Genomic DNA, 2,322 nt, shown 5'->3' on the forward strand with positions numbered 1-2,322 from the left:
GGTTTGGCGCCTGTGGGTCAAGTGGCTAAGGTGCCAGCAGCATACACCTGAGCTGGTGGGTTTGAATCCAGCTGTGGCCTGCCATATAGTGATAGCTGCAGCCAAAAAATACCCGGGCATCGTGGCAGGCGCCTATAGTCCCAGCTACTTGAGAGGCAGAGGCAGGAGAATTGCTCGAGCCCAGGAGTTGGAGGTTGCTGTGAACTGTGATGCCACGACATTCCACCCAGGGTGACAGCTTCAGGCTCTGTTTCAAAAAAAAAAATTTTTTTTTTTTTGGACAACTAATCATCTATACCATTAGTAAGGTATTTTTGTGTACTTTAGGTATTTGATGTCAGCAGAGCAAGGCAGATCCCAGTATTTAAATGGAAAGGATTGTTTTGTTATCATTAACTGTGGCAGTTTTAGTAGAATAGTAGTTATTGGGTGACTGCCATGTGGCAGACATTGTGTAAGGTACCTGCAAATGACACAAAGAAACAGTAAAAACTTGGAGCTTGGTAATTACAGTCTGGGCACAGTAGAACTACTCTCATCTCAGAGGAGCTCACAACCCAATGGTTAGGACCAGTGTGTGAGCCACAGCATGCAAGCAGGAAGATGACAAGCTGTGAAAGGAGGTCATGCAGCAGCCCTGGGCTGGGAGTCCAGCTTCCCAAAGGAGGTGCCATAGAGCCCAATCATGAAGCCTGAGTAGGAATTTACTGGGTTGTGGGGGTGGGATAGGGAGAAGAGATGCCAGGCATAGTGTCACTATAGACAAAGATTTGGCTGGAGAATTCTGGATTTTCTTCTGGACATAGATTACTTTTTGTTTTTTTTGTTTTTTTGTTTTTTTGGGTTTTTTTTGTGACAGAGCCTCAAGCTGTCCCCCTGGGTAGAGTGCTGTGGCATCACAGCTCATAGGTCACAGCAACCTCCAACTCCTGGGCTCAAGCGAGTCTCCTGCCTTAGCCTCCCAAGTAGCTGGGACTCATTGTTATTTGGTGGGCCCAGGCTGGATTTGAACCCGCCACCTTAGGTGTATGTGGCTGGTGCTTTGAGCCACAGGCGCCAAGCCACAGATTACTTTTTTTAAACTATAGCCCAACATTGGTTTTATTATAGGTTCCCTACCCTTAACGCCAGTTTATTCTTTTAGGAATAAAAAAATTAAGATATTGAGAAGCCTTGATATAGATATTCTTTCCTTTAGTATAGATGATTGCCTTTTACTCAAATGAGTATTCCTTGATGAATCTTAGGGATCCAAGTCTGGATAGACCAGGCTCTGTAGGAATATTCCTAAAGAAACATTGATAACATTAATTTCTTCTTTCCACAGTATGATTTTAGCTTTGATAAATGACTGAAGCTGGAGAAGCCGTGGTTGAAGTCACCCTACAGCGCAGTTGAGGAGCCAGAGACTACTTATATCATCCTTAGAACCGTGACCATAGTAGTATATATTTTCCTCTTTGAACAAAAAACTATTTTTGCTGTATTTTTACCATATAAAGTATTTAAAAAACATGAATTGAGTTTCTGTAGATTTCTGGTTCTCAACTTTAGTATGAACTCCAACCCTGGAAGGTGTTTGTCATCATCTGTATGTTGAATATGGTTATTACATGTAGGAACAGGACTGCCATCCCAGCCTTGCATGTCACAGAAATAAAGGACACACCTTAAAGGGAAAATTTAAGAGGTGAGCAAAGCTGCTCTTCAAGTCTACTGAAAAGTCAGAGCGTGAAACCACACTCTAAATCTGGAGAAAAGAAGGAAGAAAATTAATTGCCTGTATTGTGGCAACTTCTTTTAATATGGTTTAAAGATTTATGAGACTGTCATCTAAAAGTCTTTTCATAAGAATGTCAACAGAAAATGACATTTCCAGATATATGTGTACACACACACATATCTTTGCACAATTTGTGAAACCCAATAAGCCATTTGCCCAGGTACAATGTAATTCCTGCTTATAAAAAGGAAAAATAAAAAAATAAGATTTTATGAAGAGTTGCATTTAAAAGACACTGTCTCCACAATCACCCCCAAACCCATGAAATCCCACTGGCTCTCTCCAGTCTTGTTTTTGTAATTGTTCCAATTGTATTAGGTCTCTGATAGATAAATGAGTTTGGAGAGGTGATTTGGTAGAAGATGCTGATCGGATTTGAAGCAGGAATAGTAATTTATTGTCAATGATATGGAGCCCAGTAGAGCTCTGGTTTGGTGCCAGATTAATCCTTCTATTCTTCTGTACTGACCACTGTGTGAATTGGGAAACCCAATACAGGCGATTTCATGGACATAACAATTTTTTTTTTTTTTTTTTTT

At 40.8% G+C, this 2,322-nt stretch overlaps 1 protein-coding gene across 1 annotated transcript in view; it reads left to right on the top strand.

The window, feature by feature from the left end:
• The window catches only part of CNIH4 (cornichon family AMPA receptor auxiliary protein 4), a 31,262-nt gene extending 29,743 nt beyond the window's left edge, over window positions 1-1,519 (top strand). Inside the window, exon 5 of the mRNA XM_003790975.3 lies at window positions 1,328-1,519. Within this exon, the coding sequence (XP_003791023.1) occupies window positions 1,328-1,355 (28 nt within the window). The 3' untranslated portion in view covers window positions 1,356-1,519. The remainder of the gene's footprint in view (window positions 1-1,327) is intronic.
• The last annotated feature ends 803 nt before the right edge of the window (window positions 1,520-2,322 follow it).

This window comes from Otolemur garnettii, unplaced genomic scaffold (assembly GCF_000181295.1).
Source record: "Otolemur garnettii isolate 467f Iridium unplaced genomic scaffold, OtoGar3 scaffold00045, whole genome shotgun sequence".
Taxonomy (NCBI): Eukaryota; Metazoa; Chordata; class Mammalia; order Primates; family Galagidae; genus Otolemur; species Otolemur garnettii.